Source organism: Chrysochloris asiatica, unplaced genomic scaffold (genome assembly GCF_000296735.1).
Source record: "Chrysochloris asiatica unplaced genomic scaffold, ChrAsi1.0 scaffold00150, whole genome shotgun sequence".
In the NCBI taxonomy this organism is placed as follows: Eukaryota; Metazoa; Chordata; class Mammalia; order Afrosoricida; family Chrysochloridae; genus Chrysochloris; species Chrysochloris asiatica.
In genome coordinates this window covers 4,289,921-4,304,020 of record NW_006408668.1, presented here as the reverse complement: position 1 = coordinate 4,304,020, position 14,100 = coordinate 4,289,921, and the positions used below count along the sequence as shown (strand labels likewise).

Below are 14,100 nucleotides of genomic sequence, written 5' to 3'. Positions count from 1 at the left end.
CTTGGGTCAGAAACTAGAGTCTTCGGTTTTGGTTTCTTTCAGCAATGCAGGTTCCTTCTGAACCAGCGGTGGGCACGAGACAAGGCTGACAGTGTAGAAGTCCAATAAGCCAAGGTTTGCAAGCCCGCCTAGGAGGCGTGGTCCCGCGAACGCTTCGCTCACACGTGTTCGCCTAGAGCAGAGAGTCAGTGCGCAGCCGCGGCCTCCCAGGCCCACTCGCTCCTCCCCGGGTCGTAGCTTACATCACAGCCTCGCCCCTTCTCTAGCCACTCCCTTTGCCCTCCCTCCAGACGACCCGGAAGTTGTACTGCGGCCGTGGCTTTCCTTTTCCCACAATCCTTTGCGCTCTTCCTTTCCAACCTGAGTCTATCGCTGTAAGTATGGTTGTCGCTCCTGGGCGTTGGAGATCTGACTTCATCCTCTTCTGTGATTGCACTGATCAGTATGGCAGGATCTCTCCTAAGCTGGCCCAAGGCTCCGCGTTCCGGGGAGATGGAAATTAATACTGCGATTAAGGGTTCCCGAACCCTGGGAGGGTGTCTAGTGACCCAGTACCGCAGGGGTTTCTGGGGCGAGGGTATCTGTGGGGGTGCGGGGGCTGCTGCCGCGGAGTGGCCTGGCTGGCCTTGCTCCGACCTAGGGCTGCAGGGGATTGGGCTGGCCCTCCCAACGGAAGCGCCCTGATGGCGGCAGCGGAGGCCGGGCTCCGAATGGAAGACTTGATTTAACCCGGTTCTGCTCAGCTTCTCCGTGTCGTCTGGTTTTAGATGGCGCCCGCAAAGAAGGGTGGCGAGAAGAAGAAGGGTCGTTCTGCTATCAACGAAGTGGTGACCAGAGAGTACACCATCAACATTCACAAGCGCATCCATGGAGTGTGAGTGCCCTGCGGTCGCTCGGTGTTGTTTGGGGGTCGCACACTAGGCTTCTGGTTGTTAAGAGGCGGCCTCGTTCACAGGCTCGTTGTCTAGAAATGGTTCTTTTCTGATTCAGAAGCTCTCACCAGTATTCCGTGGACCTTAAGGCTGATTTGATTTAAGTGCATTTCCCTGTGGCTAATGGCTCTAAACTTAAAAGGTTCCTGGGAGAGTCAGTTTTGGAAAACTTATGGTAATGAACTTATGCCTGCACAGTGCTTTGTGTGGGAATTAAACGTGGGCTGGTTCCAGGGGGAGGCTCTGGGGGACGCAGACAACTAAGAGCCGAGCTACCGGACAGATTTAGCCGCAATCTGCGTCCAAAAAGTCACAGTCTTGAGAGCCTACAAGTCTAACAGGTATATTAGGGATAGCGAATTTAAACTTTAATGTCTTTAGATTTCAGTAACGTTTTTTCAAAAAGACAACTGAATCCAGCTGAGAATGTGAACACAAATAGGATGATTTTTGTTCTCCAAGTCACAGGTTGCACTCGTTTCTCTAGTTGTAATAGCGGAAGTAAAAATGCTATCAGGTGTGTGTGTTGTTAAGTGCCGTCGAGTCGGTTCCGATCCATAGCGACCCTGAACAGGGTTTCCGAGGCTGTAAATCTTTACGGGAACAGAAAGCCTCATCGTTCTCCCGCGGAGCAGCTGATAGTTTCGAACTGCTGACCTTGCGGTTCGCAGCCCGATTGGTAACCACTATGCTACCAGAGCTATTATGCCTTAATATCAATTAAAAAAAAAAAAGACTATTATACAGAATTTGACTTTGGCTAATGAAAAAAGGTAAAGGTGTGTGTGAGGGATGTATAATCCTCATAGGATAGTGTGGTGAGGACATGGTGGTGGTGTCTATTTGTAATTAACAGGAATATAAGGAACAATTTGGAATATGACTGTCGTGGGTTTTATTAGTTACTGAGTTCAGTACATTTCTCCTTTTGCTCGCTGCATGGACCTTGTTGTTAAGTGCCGTCAAGCCCATCCCGACCCATAGAGACCCTGTTTCCAAAGAGCAGCTGGTGAGCTTGAACCGCCGACCTAGCAGTAGGACTCCAGCATTACCTTACAAGAGGCCAGATAATTCTCTAGTTGGAAGTTGTTATTTGGGGGCAGTTTTAATAGAAGTGTTAGGCCAGCATCCTGTGTTAAGGCAGCAATCTGAGCAGTGTTCCTTACACTTCCTTTACTTTGTCTGGGATTTAAGTTGTAGCCTAATGTTTCTCTGCTGCATCCAGACAAGTACTGACTTTTGAATACTAGGGAGCATCATGGGCACTGTCTTACTGTGCATCATTCTTGTGAGGGGCTGTGGGGGGTGTATGTCAAGCACCTAACTGCCCTGGGCTCTGCAGGTGAAATGGGAGCTATTTTAAAGGGCACACAAATAATGAGGGTGAGCGATGCAGGCGTGGTCAGTGACTTCTTAGGCATTTTGCTATGAGTAACAGCCCTGTGAGAACCTTCACCCCAACCAGACCCCCTGCCTAGCTAGTCCTTTCTTGTGGAATTTCTGAGGCTGGAAATCTTTACAGGCGCAGAAAGCCTCATTTTTCTACTGCAGAGTAGCTGCTTGTGGATTTGAACTGCCCACCTTGTGGTTAGCAGTCTAGTGCTTATCTTACCAGTACCATACTAAAACCTTCCTTTTTCACTCGTCGTTTATCAGCAACAATTTGCTGTGAGTTGGGATGGACTCATTAGCACTTAGCAAGTTACACTTGGTGGTAACAGCTGTCTTAAATTTCTTTTAAAGTGCTGTTGAATCATTTCTGACTTAGAGCAACCCTATGAATAACAGGACAAAATACTGCCTGGTCTTGCTAATGATGCCCCTGGTTGGCCATGGAGTCCAGAGCAACCCTATGGGTCAGAGTAGAGCTACTTTCTGAGGCGAAATCTTATCTTTGTCCCATGGAGCATCTGGTGGGTTTGAGCTGCCAACTTTGTGGTTGATCCATGGCAGTGCTTAACCCACTGAACCACTAGGGCTTCTGTGGGTATTTGATTAGCATCTCACATGGTTAAAAACCAAACTCCTGTTGTCCCACCTCCACCCCACCCTGCTTTAGTGCTATTGGCTTGACCTCGGGCCACATCCAGAATCCACTCTTGGCCTGCTCTGGGTTCCGTTGTCAGTGAATCTTGAGCACCTGCCATGAGACGGGAAGTATTCAAGGTGCAAGCCCTGATTGCTGCTCTAATGGACTGTAGAGCCTTAGGCTTTGCCCATTTCAAATGTCCTTAACTTATCCAAACGCTGGACCACTTCAGCCTATAGAAGTTTTGCTTTTTCACATTTCTTTTTTTAAAAAAAAGAATGAAATTAAGTGCATCTATGAGCCCTCTGAAGGGTGCTGAGCACTTAGTTAAGGAGTATGGGAAAAGCATATGGGAGCAGAGCTTATCCATCCAAAGAGTGCCAAGAGAATTGACCATTGTCTCCATCCGACTTCTTGGGAGAGAGCTAAGTTGTGATCTGAGGGGAGGGCATGTACAGTATTTACATAAGTGTTGTATTTTTGGAACAGTGTGCTATATTGTGCCTTCCATTTGATTAGATAGTCTTTTTAAATCTTAGAGGCTTCAAGAAGCGTGCCCCTCGAGCACTCAAGGAGATTCGGAAATTTGCCATGAAGGAGATGGGAACACCAGACGTGCGCATTGACACCAGGCTCAACAAAGCTGTCTGGGCCAAAGGAATCAGGTGTGAAAGTTCTCTGTGTTAGAAGATGAATGAACGTGGCCAGTTACTTGGGAGAGTAGAGAAATTACTGTGTAGGGTAGCATTTACGGGGAAGTCCTTTAAAGTGACATTTGAACGGAGCGACACAGCTGGTGAAGGGACCGGCATTGTGGGGTCAAAGGAAAGAGCAGTGCACAGAGAGCACCGTGTCGTGTGTGCTGGTGTATACGGTGGTCTTGTAGAATGTCCTACAGTGCACAGAATCGCCCCCCACAACCAAAGAATTATCCAGCCCAAGATGTTACCAGTGCTGCCTGAGTGAGACCCTGTTTTTGAATGCTGTAAGCAGGATGGGATTTTTCCTGTGGGGGCTGCTGTGAAGTACTGGAGTGAAAGTGGGTCTAGAACCAGTTACAGGAAGATTGATAGCTTTGATGGGGCTAGGGGTAGGAGGGCGGGGACCAGGGTTAAGAGCTGAACGTAAGGTATCTGGCAAAGACACCTCCAGTGAGACCTAATGGCTATGGGAGGTCGAAGTTGTGACTGTCAGGAATGCAGTGCCTAGCTTGTGCTTAGATCAGTAACAAAGAATGGAGGCATTGCAGTCAACTGTACAGGTGGAGTCGATAGGATCAGATCATGGTGTGCATGAGATAGACATGAATGGTTTAACAGTCTGTGCATTCAACATAGGTACGGTCTGGATCAGTTCAACACTTTCTCCACATTTAAATATGGCATCAACCAAATACTATTTCTCAGAACCACATTGCTTATGTTGGTGGTTGTTGGTAGAGGCAAGAGATGTATCTTTGAATGTAAGTGGTGGCTGCTTGCTTAGAGGGGCATGCGTCCTGAGGCAGCCACATGTGCTGCCCACCTGTGGGGGAACTTGATTTTCCAGGGAACGTACCCGTCTAGAGGCTGGTGGTCAGGTTACATTAAGAACATGGGGAAGAGGGGGTGGGTGTTGGGTGGTTGGTGACTATTTTCCTTGGAAACACTGACAAGAGCCTTTGGTGTGAAACCTTTCTATTTCAGGAACGTCCCATACCGTATCCGGGTGCGGTTGTCCAGAAAACGTAATGAGGATGAAGATTCACCAAACAAACTCTATACACTGGTGACTTATGTGCCTGTCACCACCTTCAAAAGTAAGTACCACAAAGCTGTTCTATGCCGTGGAACCGGTTCCGACTCATATAGCGACCCTATACAGGGATTCTGAGACTAAATCTTTACGGGAGCAGAAAGCCTCATCTTTCTCCCAAGGAACAGTGGGTAGTTTCAAACTGCTGACCTTAGTTAGCAGCCCAACTAGTAACCACTACACTACCAGAGTTCCTTGTGAATAAATGCAGAAAAGTAAAAACACTAAAGTAGTGATTATCTCTAGATGGTAAAAACACAGAGAGGGATAATGATTCTGAAGTTAATTATAAAATGAGTGTGGGAATTGATGGGCTGTTGTTTCTTTTGCAGACCTACAGACAGTCAATGTGGATGAAAACTAATATTTTATGATCAAATAAATGTATAAATCTGCCTTCATGGGATTCTGGTTTCCGTTTGAAAATGCATTGATTGTGCTGGTGTGAGGGTAGTCTGAGGTGCTCCTGGATGACTGACGTCATTCTGGAGACTGATTCCTAAATACTGGTGCCTGTGCTCACCAGTCCCTGGAGAACATGCGTGGTAGATAAAGGGGTCGGCAAGAAAAAGATGAAGGCCCCAAGATGGATTGACACAGTGGCAGCCACAGACGTAGTAGTTTTGAGGCTGGTGTGGGGCCGAGCAGCGTGGCCTTGTGTTGTGCTGAGGGTGGCTAATGTCCTCACTCCCTGAGGATCCCTGATGGTGCAGTGGTGGTGGTGAGCATTAGATTGCCAGCCCAAAGGTCAGTGATTCCAGCCCCACTACCTGCTTTTTCGGAGAAAGGAGGCTGGATGTTCTTGTGAAAACTTACTCTTAAAGGAGCCATTATGCTCTACTATATGGCACCTGAGCCAGAATCTACTGGGAGGCAGGCAGGTGTTGTAGGTTGTGTTCTTTACCTAAGGAGTCTTTGGGGGTCAATGGCTTCATGTGTTGCCCCCAGGGGCTCTGCCAGAAAAGACTTTGCATCGTAGTCTGCTTCTGTAAATAAAATGCTACTGAGTCACGTGGGGCTGATAGCAACTCAGGAGCACCTAACAGTGTGCTCACCACTATCCTGTCCTCTAGAGTTTCAGAGTGTTTGGAAATTACCTAGTTTTGTATGACAGTCTCTAAGTGCATCCTGGTTTGAGAACCAGTTTTAGGAAATTGGAGGTAGCAATAAAATGTAGGACAAGCCCTGGACTATAAACTAAGGTTAGCAGTTCAACCTACCAGTTGCTCCTTGGAAACCCTGTATAGGGTCGGTGAGTTGGAAACTGATTCAGTGGCACTTTACAACCACAACAGTGTGCTGTGGGGTAAGTAGTGGTGTTGCTAAGTTGGAATCGACTCAATGGCACATAAAATTTGATTAAAAGCAGAGAAGTCACTCAAAGGTTAAAAGCTGCTTTTTGGGGTTCCAATGGGGTAATCTTGATTTTTCTTGAAAGGGCACAGGGACGTAGGAAGTTTAAGAAAATTGAAAACTGCATTGGTGAGGAAAAGGCCAGGAAAATAGTTTTGAGGAATCTCACTGTTGAGTGCCAATTCATCTCATTTTTCAAGGTTAGCAAGGGATTGGCGAAGTGGAAGGTCAGTGGAGAAATGGATTGGCAATGAGCGCAGGTGTAGCAACAATTATGACTTTAGTGCATGACTGGCAGTGTTTTTGTTCTATTGTATGTAAGGTCACTGAGAGTTCAGTACCCACTCCACCATAGCTAACAAGGTTTGTGCTAAGAATTTCATTTGGAAGTCTTAACCCCATCCTGATCTTTGCTCCTTAAGACTCGTTTATTAAAGTCAACAGTTATAGGAATACAATTTGAGTCCCTTCGAGGGTTCTGACTCTGACCCTGTATAGAATTTTTGAGGCTGTAAGTCTATGGGCGCAGAAAACCTCATGCTAACCCCCAGGAGTGTCTGGCAGATTCAAAGTGCTGATCTGCTGGTTAGCCCAGCTTGGCATCACTACACTATGCTGTTATGTTAAGTGTGAGTCCTGACAAGTAGTGCCCCTGTGTGGGCTAATTCACTGGACCATAAAGTCAGCAGTTCAAGCTCACCAGCCACTCCTTGGAAACCCTATACAGTGCCGCTATGGGTCGGAACTATGCTCGGAAGAGCAGCTGGAAAATTTGAACTGCTGACTTTGCAGTTCAAGCTGACCTTGTGGTCCAGTGTGTTAGACTACAGCATCCCGCCAGGATTCCTTTGAAGCTGTCAAAACTGCCATTTGACAGGATACAGAAGGAGCAGCACAGAATTCTTTGGGAGAAGGGTTAAGAGAGCTCGAGTCATTGCCTTCAGAAGTATATAGACCTAGATGGAGGATATATCAAAACAATAGCTTCACATTTTGACATTTCTAATACATGTTGCTATTTTGTAGCAATATATTTTGATATAAAATAGTAATGCAGCAAGCACGAGGTTGTACTAACTGCAAGCTCATCTTTAATGACCCTAAGAAGTTGTTGAGTCCTGGTGTGACAATGTAAGATAAGCTCTAGACTGCTAACTGAAAGATCGATTATTGAAATTCACTAGCTATGACAATAAACTCAACAGCTAGCAACAAAAAGCTAGCTAACGGCAAAATCAGTAGTTCAAATTCACCAGCCAGTCCTCAGGAGAAAGAACCGTCTTGATGGCACACAATCACTAACCAAGAGGTACATTTAGTCTCACTTTTTACATAGACTCCTGGTGTGGTGCTGTAGGTAAGCACTGGACTACTAAGCATAGGTCAGCAGTTCAAACCCAGTAGCTGCTCCTTGGAAAACCCTATACATAGCGTTGCTATGAGTTGGAACCCACTCAGGCATTTAACACAAAGCTCGAGAGGTAAAGTCCACAGTAACCATTTGCTTTTCAATTCAGTCCTTAAAGGTAGGTGTGGCAGGATTGGTTCCACCTCGGATTGTTCATTAAATGCCATGTAAAGAGGCCCAGTAGTGTAGTGGTTACAAGTTGAGTTGTGCACCGCAAGGTCAGCTATTCTGCGGGGGAAAGATGAGGCTTTCTGCTCCCATAAAGATTTATAGCCTCCGAAACCCTGTATTGGGTCCCTATGAGTAGGAACCAGCTACATCACGAAACAACAAAGAGGTCCCTTATTGGTGACTGGAACAGCCCAGGTGGAGTTGACAACCACCTGCCACCCTCTACAGGACGTGAGCTGGGTGGCGCTGGAGACCTGTCCTGCTCAGCTAGTCACTGGAACAGTTCAGCCAGGACCTGCCTGGGAAGGTTCAGAACAGTCCCGACCTTAACCAGGCGAAAGAAAAAGACCAAGTCAATACAAAAATTTCTTATTAAAAATTTTGAGGCCAACATCAAAAACATGGTTTGTACACGTTTTTAGAAGGACAAAGTGAATACAACCAAATATATTAAAATGGTTTCAATTACCAGCATTGAAACAAAATTAGTGCAAAAAAAGGGGGAAAAAAAGCCAAATACAATTGCACAGACAGTGGCCCTTAGATCTCGAGAGTGAACTTGATTCTGAAACCTCACCCAACATCCCAAGTGTGAAAAGGCTGGGGGCTTGTCTCCTGTTGAGACGTGGTCCACAGGAGGAACAGAACCACACTTCATCACAGCTGTGACCCTGCAAGTCTCCCTACAAGTACCCTGTCAAGGTCCAGTTGTTGGTTTTCTTGAATAAATAGAAATATATGAGGGTTGCATCTGTTTCCCTGACCACAGTCCTGGCTGTCAGCTACCTGGTTTGTATAGTGTCCTCCCAAAGGAACTAGCCTAAAACATAGGGATGGACAACCCAAGAAACAGCCTGTGGTCCTTGCTTTGGTCTATTGGCTCCAGTGTACTCCACAGCAAACTGCCACACTCGCTACAGGCTCTTCAGCTTCAGTTCGGGCTGAGGCTGGTGGCTCATTTCAAAGGTTTTGAGACTGTACTGATTGATCTTGGCATTTTCAAGTTTGGATTTGATTTCTAGTGGCTTTTCAAAGAAGTTTACTAATGATTGCTCAGTCAGAAGCGACGCTAAAATATGTTCAAGAGAAACCGTCCAATCTTCTTCTCTTCCCACCTCCACGGGAAATGCTTGGGGGTCCTGGGGCATAGTCCCAGTGTCAGCAAATACAGAGTCCTGGTCAGGAGAAGGCACTGAAGCCTGCAGGTCCTCCCCTGCTTCCTGGGAGCAGCTTCCGGAGCTGCTGCTATGCTGCCCTACTTCCCCGATCTGCAGCAGGAGCGTGGTCACCGTGGCGATGGCTTGGTACAACTCGTTTTCTTCCGGATCTTCATGGAACATGCTGTACAGAGTTTTACAGAACTGGATAAATTCCCTCTGAAATTGGAAAGAAAAGTTCATAGTAGGTCAGTGTCTTAGGCCGGGTTTTCTAGAGAAGCAAAACCAATGAGAGAGTGTGTGTGTGTGACTCAGTAAGTGACTGAGTGTTGAGAGAGAAGTTTATTATATCATCAAGACTATGGCTTTTAATTGTAGAGTACCAAGCCCCCAGTGAAAAAGAAAATCCCTCCCACATGCCCATTATATTGGGAGCGGGCCTTCAATTGATTAGCTAACTCTGCCTCTATTAGGTTTCATCACCTTGGGAATAAACACATCTCAACTGCTAAATCTGAAATCCTGTTCTAGGCAAGTTGACACAGATCCCTAACCGTTATAGTCAGCATTAATCAGGAGGAAAACATGGTAAGTGCCATCCAGTAAGTTCCAACTCACAGCAACCCTGTATAGGGTTTCCAAGGAGTAGCTGGTGGGTTTGAACTGCCAACCTTGTGGTTAGCAGTTCAGTGCTGATCCTATAGCGCCACACCAGGAGTCCATTAAAAAAATCTATACTTAGCCCTTTAAGAAAACTATTTGGAAGCAGAAGGTATGGAAAGTTGGTCTCTGCCCTTCTACTGTGGAAATGTCTTAAAAGGTGATTTCTGGGAGTTTGGGAAAGAGTATTTGTAAATCTAGCAAGTCAACCTGCAGAAACGTGTCCAAATAGAAAACCGGTAAAGTATGGTCTGGTGGGAATACCAAACAACTATAGGTTTTAAGATGATAATGATGAGTAGTTGGTACTCTGCTTTCTCAAGTTAAAATGCCCTCCTTCCTCCATAGGCTTTAAGTGATGAGAGGTGGTCCAGGGAGAGGTTGCTACACAGTTCCTTAGGAACATAGAACAAATGGGAAATAACAGATATAACAGAATCAGGATTTGGGGAAAAGCCACAATTGTTTTGAAGTAAACTAAAGTTATTAAACAATGTGATCCTGTTTTTGCTTAAAACATGTCTGATGATAAAACCAATGCTGTATGTATGCATACGTGTGCGCTACTGCCAGCTTTGGGGGGTGAGGGTTAGATGTCACACCAAGAGTAGAATGGAAAATCCGAAAGCAACTATCCTAGAGAGCTGGGATTTTCCAAATGCAGCATGACAATACTGATCTGAAAAACAGTACTTCACTAATAATAAAAAAGATTGTGGATTATCACACACCAAGTTCCCTGCTTATCTCACAGTACACATGAACACTGAAAATATCTGAGTGATAAAACAAAGGAACGATTCTAATAACTAAGCCCAAATTTCCCAAACACTGGAAGGGCCCTTTTCAAATAAAAAATACTTAAAACTGACCACCTATCGCTACCACACGGCAGCTGAGTAGAAATGCGCAGAGGCAGATTCATTATGGAGTCCTGAACAGCAAGCTCAGCAGTTCAAGCTCACTATCCACCTCTCAGAAGCCCTATACAGGGGTCTCTATGAGTCGGAGTCGACTTGATGGTACTTAACATCTGTACTGTACATCGCATAATCAACTGCTTTCCAGAAAACCAAGTGTGTGCACTGATATATCTAGGGAAGGGTGCTGCATCCACAGTTCCCATGTCTCCAGTCTACTCTGAGCACCTTTGGGAATACAAGGGAGCTTTGGAAAGTTCATGAATTTTGTTCTCTGAATTCCAGTTTTTCCCAGGAACTTTCTAAAGCCCCCTCGTTATCTTCACCTCCACTTGGTAAATGAACTTGATATCAAGAGTCTTCAGAGATACAAAGTGCATGTTGTTTTTAGTGCCATAAACTCTGTTCTGACTCATAGCAACCGTGTATGGGATTTCTGAGGTGCCACTTGTTGAGTTTAAATTGCCAACCTTGTGGTTCAAACCTACCTTGAAGTCTGGTGTTTATCCTATGGCACCACACCAGGACTCCACAAAGTAGAAGGCTGCTATGTAATCTGTACATTGTTAAGTGCCATCAAGTCAGTTCAGACTCAGCAACCTTGCATAGGGTTTCTGAGGAGTGACTAGTGAGCTTGAACCACTGACCTTGTGGTTCAAGGGGACTTTGCAGTCCAGTGAATTAGCTCACAGTGCCACAATAGCAGCCTCCTATTACAAGAGCTTTGAGCATCTTTAAAAACAAATTGATGTAGACATTCCACAGTGTTCTGCTCACAGAAGTTTCAAGATTCTTGAATGATGGCTCTGGAGGTCTCGGGATCTGTGCCTCAACAAAGCCTGCCTAAACAAAACATTTGGCAAAACAATGGATTCTCTGCACAGATTAAACCACATACCTGGCTCATTTTGGGTAATTCTTTCTCACTTGTATCTTTTTCTTTGGCTAAATCCTTAATCATCTGCTTCAGCTGTTTCTGATAATCAGTTGTATCACCTTGAGACAAAGGAGAGAGAACACAATATATCATTTAATGAAGGCAAAAAGGAAACTAGAAGGTCATGGTGAAGAGATGCAGTATTCCATTCAGTAAATTCCACAGAGACTCTGAACACAGATTACTGAGGTGGGTGGTGTGTCTGACCACCGACTTGTAACCCAGTGGAAGCTGGGCTGAGAGGGCTGCGGGAACAACATTCAGCAGCAGGAATAAACCAGCAGAGACTGGAGGGACAATCGCCTGGCAGTGCCTGTACTTGGAAGGTTTCTGGCTTCAGAAAGCCATGGGCTTGGTTTTAACTCAGAGGGAACAAGGAGCGGGCAGACAAGTTCAGTACTATGAGCAGTGGCTAATGTCAGCAACTGCAAAATGGTGTGTTCAATGGGCAAAGGAGCAATGAAAAGTGGTACGTGCCATTTGACTTTCCCAAAACCAGAGGTCTTGCAGTCGACAGGAGAGGGTTCTTCAATGGTGACTGGCTGTCTTGGTCATTTTCAGTGAGTGCTTTTAAAGACAGAAACAAAAACAGATCTAAATGATGTGGTGCTGTAGGATCAGTACTAGACTACTAACCACAAGGTCGGTAGTTCAAACCCACCAGCTGCTCCACAGAAGCCCTATAATGGGTTTCTATGAGTCAGAACCAACTCGATGGCACTTAACAAATGAAAGAAAATTTTCTTTCTAATCAAACTTGAGTAATTTCACTTTTTAAGGGAAAGAAAACTGAAGTCCAAGCCAGCAGCTCCCAATCTGTTGAGTCAGCCTGGTCCACAAAGTCAAATGCACACAGGCACTGCCTAGATTCAGAGTAAATAAAATGCCTTATGAACTAAGTCACAGAATGACACTGCTGATGTCCTGAAGAGTATGTGGGAAATCTTATTTTGTTAAAATGGGTATATGTAAACTTGAACATAAATGTATACACACACAAATGTACATGTACGCACGTGTATTCATACATAAATGTATACATACACGTATGCACACATAAATACACTGCCATCAAGTAGACTCTGACCCTCAGAATGTAGGGTTCCCGAGATTCTTTTATGGGAACAGAGGGTGCCACCCTTCTCCTGAGGAACAGCTGGTGGGTTTGGGCCCAATCTTAAGTTAATAGTCCAATGCCTAACCCATAGTGCTATCAGAACTCCTTTATCTACAGACATTTAAAAATACTAGAAATACACCAAGTCTCGCTGGGTAGCAGAATTATAATCACTTTTAATCTTCCCATGTTTATTATTTTTCTTAAAATGACTATGTATAGCTATAATTGGAGCCCTGGTGTAGCATTGTAGGATAATCACTGGACCATAAAGTTGGTCTGAACTGCAAAGTCAGCAGTTCAAAGCCACCAGCCACTCCTTAGAAACCCCATACAGGATTGCTGTGAGTCAAAACCAACATAACGGCACTAAACAACAATAGCTTATTTACACAGTTTCTAAAAATATTGAAAAACAGCTTAACTAAATTCCAAGGAGGCATTTCAGGATGTTTCTTGAAGCATACTAAAACTACAATGATCTTAGAACCCTCATAGACTGCTGGTGGGAATGTAAAATGGGATAGCAGCCACTTTGGAAAACAGTTTCGCCGTTCTTTAAAAAGATAAACATTAAGTTTGTATTTGACACAGCAATTCCGCCGCAGCATTATTCACCATAGACAAAAGGGGAAATTGTCAAAACATTCATAAACAAAACGTATACTCCTAAAATGGAATATTGTTCACTCTAAGTATAAAAGTCAGTAGTGTGCAGTATATTCACGGAGTTGTAGAACCATCATCTCAAATCAATTTTAGAACATTTTCTTTACCCCCAAAAGAAATCCCATACCTGTAGCTGTCACCCTAGGCTCCCTTTTCCTCATTGCCCTCAGCACCAGGAAACCCTTCACTTACTTTTTGTTCTGGACATTTAAATGAGATCATTTGGATGCCTGGCGTGGTGCTGTAGCATCAGCATTAGACAGCTAGCCACAAGGCTGGCAGTTCAAATCCACCAGATGCTCCTGTAAACCCTATCCGGAGTTGCTACGATGAAGAACTGACTCGACAGCACTTAACAACAATATGCTATACAGCTTTTTGTACCTGACTTATTTCACTTAGCATACTGTTTACAAAGTTCATCTGTGTTGTAGCATGGGTCAGAACTTAATTTCTTTTTATGGGTGAATAATATTCCAATCGGAGTCCTGGTATGGTGCTGTGGGCTAATGCGCTGAACTGCAAAATTGGTTTGAACTGCAAGGTAGGTGGTTCAAGCTCACCAGCTTCTCCTCAGAAACCCTATACTGGGTTCCTATGGATCAAAACTCACTCAACGGCACTTAAAAACAACAAAGTGGTGCTATAGGATAAGCACAGGACCACAGGTTGGTTTAAATCACAAGGTTGGGGATTCATACTCACCAGTCGTTCCTTGGAAACCCTATATTGGGTTGTTATGAGTCGGAACCAACTCAATGGAACTGAACAACAATGAGGATGCTATTAAAGCAAAAATAACAAGGGGAAATGACAGACAAGGAAATCCCCGTATTTTAAAAGGTTGGGCCTTGAACCAATGGATAAGGGCACAGCTACGGAGGGCTAGAGCTGAGAGTGAAGCATCCAGCTGACACTGAAATGAGGGGAGAAGTACAAGAACACCCAAATTG

General features: G+C 44.9%; 2 protein-coding genes across 2 annotated transcripts in view; one reads left to right on the top strand and one right to left on the bottom strand.

Annotated features, from left to right (window-relative positions):
* Positions 1-291: 291 nt before the first annotated feature.
* On the top strand, positions 292-5,156 carry LOC102834093 (60S ribosomal protein L31-like). The gene is made up of 5 exons (XM_006870739.1): positions 292-378; positions 768-874; positions 3,501-3,626; positions 4,647-4,759; positions 5,088-5,156. The coding sequence occupies exons 2-5, from the start codon at positions 768-770 to the stop codon at positions 5,117-5,119; spliced, it is 378 nt and encodes a 125-aa protein (XP_006870801.1). The 5' UTR covers positions 292-378; the 3' UTR covers positions 5,120-5,156.
* A 3,254-nt stretch (positions 5,157-8,410) lies between these two features.
* Positions 8,411-14,100, bottom strand: part of TBC1D8 (TBC1 domain family, member 8 (with GRAM domain)) — a 156,595-nt gene continuing 150,905 nt past the window's right edge. The window contains exons 18-20 of the mRNA XM_006870738.1: positions 11,839-11,928; positions 11,323-11,420; positions 8,411-9,063 (exon numbers count right to left, since the gene is read on the bottom strand). Of these exons, the coding sequence (XP_006870800.1) occupies positions 8,602-9,063; positions 11,323-11,420; positions 11,839-11,928 (650 nt within the window). The 3' untranslated portion in view covers positions 8,411-8,601. The remainder of the gene's footprint in view (positions 9,064-11,322; positions 11,421-11,838; positions 11,929-14,100) is intronic.